Below are 3,437 nucleotides of genomic sequence, written 5' to 3' on the forward strand. Positions count from 1 at the left end.
CAAAGTGACCTAGTGAATCTCCTGCAACAATATCCATAAATATAAATGAGACCACCTTAGACCTTCCAGCTTAGCTGCCCTTCAAGAACCTATGCACATCATGAGTAAGCCCAGAAGCAAACAGCAAAGGAACTTCCCTGGCCATAAAGGTATGATAGACAAAAACCATTGTGTTAAGACCCTAAATTTGGGTTAGTTTGTTGCACAGTAGTGGATAATTGATTAACTATGCAGCTTGTACAATCTCCCTAATTCAAATTATGTGCTAAGCAGAGTCTTAGACTTTTCCACGGCTTTCTTGAGAGCATTGTTAACCTCTCCATTCCTTAAACTGTAGACAATCGGGTTCAACATAGGAACTATGACTGTGTAGAACACAGAGGCCATTTGGTCATTGTCCATGGAGTGAGTGGAGCTGGGCTGCAGGTACATGAAGATGACGGTCCCGTAGAAGATGGACACCGCGGTGAGGTGGGAGGCACAGGTGGAGAAGGCTTTCTTCCGCCCTTCTGCAGAGTGCATCCTCAGAATGGCAATGAGTACGAACAAGTAGGAGGTCAAGATCACCACCAGGGCCAAGGAGACATTGAATGCTGCTAAGATAAAGAGCACAACTTCATTCACGTAGATGGCAGAGCAGGAAAGCGCCAGGATTGGGAGGATATCACAGAAAAAGTGATGGACCACGTTCGTCTGACAGAAGGTGAGGGAGAAGGCAAGCCCAGTGTGGATGGCGGATTCCACCACGCCCCAGGCGTAGCAGCCGAGCACCATGTGAGCACACACACTCGCAGTCATCGTGGTGGTGTACCGTAAGGGCTTGCAGACTGCCACATAGCGGTCATAGGCCATGGCAGCAAGTAGGAAGCAGTCAACACTGGCAAAAGCCACAAAGAAAAACATCTGAGCAGCACAGCCCCTGTAGGAGATAACTTGATCCCCTGTGAGGAGCCCAGCCATCACCTTGGGAGTCACAGCCAAGGAGTAAACGCAGTCCACCAGGGAGAGGTTGCTGAGGAAAAAATACATGGGAGTGTGCAGACGGGAGTCCAGCAGGATCAGTGTGACCATGCCCAGGTTCCCAAGGACAGTGATGAGATAGATGAGGGTGAACATTATGAAGAGGGGGACTTGTAGCTCCGGGATGCCAGTCAGTCCCAGAAGTCTGAAACCATCCACCTCAGTACTGTTCTCCATGAGTGCCATATTGAAACTGTGTTTTACTGTGGGAATAAAGCAGAATGGACAAATGACATGCATAGTAAATGACCCATAACACACTCTTAGATGATATTCAGGCCTCCATCTGTCAAAGTTTGTGTGGTAACTGCGAGTTCCCAGCCTCACTCAGATATTCCAAAGGACCATTGAATTTTCAGCTATTGCATATTTTCACGTGGGTTGAAAGTTTGTGTTTCCTTGTACATTAAACCGTCCAGAACTGGACAACATGTACACTAACTAAGCACCATGTATCAAGCAGGCTGAAACAAATAAATATTATCCCAGCTCATCTTCCCAGCTGTGCTTTCAGATAACGGACTGGAATGATGTTACATCCTTGCTTTTCCAGATGTGAAATGCTGTCAAATATGAGATTATCATCCAGGCAGTTGTGACCCATTTAAGATCGAAGGAAAGACAATTCCCCTTTCACTTCTCCGAGAAAACGCTCCTTGAAGGACTCACCAAAAAAGTGCAAAAACCCCAAGGCCAGGGCCCCTCCAGGGAACACGGCACTGTTCAGCCTGAGCCTTACTCTCGCTCTCCAGAGAAGCAGCACAGAACGATGGAAGGAACATGCTCATCCTTATTTATCTTCTTGGACAACAACACAAAGCATCCCTGAAACTTAACCTATTCATCTGAAAAAATAAAGTGAGCATTGTGTTTCCTACTTGTCCTAGTTACTTTCCTCATTGCTGAAACAAAAATACCCAACACCCATACGTTAAGGGAGGAAATGTTTATTTGCCTCACAGTCTGTGGAGGTTTCAGACCATGATCGGCTGGCTGTCAAGCTACAGTGGCCTGGCAGAGGGCAACAGTCCATGCTGGTGGAAAACAGCAAAAGCAACAAGCAAGAAACAGGACTCTTTCTGTCTTGTTGCAGGCAAGCCACCCTACAGAGGGTGTAGCACTCACATTCTTAATCCCAGCATCAGACCATGAATCAATCACAAACTCTAGATCCAGCCACCTCTAAAAAGCCCGCCCCCCATGACTTCATGAGGCTTTGGGGGGACATCCAGACACAAGCCATAATACTACTTTTACTATAAGCCTCTTACAGCAGTTTACAAAGGCATGGTGGCACACACCTGTAATCACAGCAATCTGGGAAGCTGAGGCAAGAGAATCACAAGTTTGAGTATGCCCTAGTTACTCAGATAAATCCTGTCTGAAAATTTAAAAACTGAAAACAATCTTTTAATGGCTGGAGATGTAACTTAATATGAAGTGTCTGGGTCCAATCAATTCCCAATATCACAAAACAGAGAGGTGATGTGATACCATACAGGTATTAGGAGAGGCAGCACATTGTAGAAGAAAAGAACATAGTCTCTGGTAATGATCTATCTACATTTAAATCCTGACACTTCCACTGATTGTTTGGGTAACCTTAGACAAGACACTCCATATTAATAGTATCTCACAGGCTGTCTGGAGAATGCAATGAGTTGATATGTTTAATCATTCAGAATATCTCCTAATACACAACATATAATAAATTATAGGCATTATTCCTACGTAATAAGTATTATTATTATTGATAGTGGTAGTATATACAATTGCTGGGGGAAAACACACACACACACACACACACACACACACACACACACCCCAAAAGAAACCCGACAATATTATTTGGACCACAACACTAAAGAAACTTCTGTGGATTACTTTGTAATGTAAATTCAACATTTTCTAAGCAAAGGTGCCACTTTTGCAAATATACACAACAAAAAATTTGGAGTTAAGCTCTAGCGATAACAATAGACATAAATTTTGAGATGTCATTTTTTATTGCATGATTTCTGCAAGGGAAATGTATACCTCTTTATATAATCTCATTGTGAGACAGCCTCCTCAGTTTTCAAAATCTGTGTTAAATACCTAGTCAGACCTGGTAAAGTATTCAGCGAGTAATGGTTTGACATGAGAATTACTTAGCCATGGCTGTCTTTCCCTCGCACCCCACACGTAACCCATGAGCACACACTGTTAATCCTATCCTCAGAATGCACCCCCAATCTGTCCAGGAGTCACCCCTGCCAGGGTGACCACTCCAGGCCATGCTGCCATCCCAGCCATATCTGGAGGAGCTCAGGCTCCCATGAGCCTGGGAAATTAAGAATAGAGCTGAGGTGAGATGAAGTTACAGAACCCGGGAAAGAGTGGGGCAAGGAGCAGAGATGGAAGTATATTAAAGTTTC

General features: G+C 44.4%; 1 protein-coding gene across 1 annotated transcript; it reads right to left on the bottom strand.

Moving 5' to 3' along the window:
- Positions 1-258: 258 nt before the first annotated feature.
- LOC102029542 (olfactory receptor 5B2-like) lies at positions 259-1,206 on the bottom strand. Its single transcript, XM_005408032.2, has one exon. The coding sequence runs from the start codon at positions 1,204-1,206 to the stop codon at positions 259-261; it is 948 nt and encodes a 315-aa protein (XP_005408089.2).
- Positions 1,207-3,437: the final 2,231 nt, after the last annotated feature.

This window comes from Chinchilla lanigera, unplaced genomic scaffold (assembly GCF_000276665.1).
Source record: "Chinchilla lanigera isolate Chin_1 unplaced genomic scaffold, ChiLan1.0 scaffold00110, whole genome shotgun sequence".
Lineage (NCBI taxonomy): Eukaryota > Metazoa > Chordata > Mammalia > Rodentia > Chinchillidae > Chinchilla > Chinchilla lanigera.

What these genes read in the sequence shown, in the direction of transcription:
- LOC102029542 (XM_005408032.2), bottom strand. Translation starts at nt 1,206, where the DNA reads ATGGCACTCATGGAGAACAGTACTGAGGTGGATGGTTTCAGACTTCTG.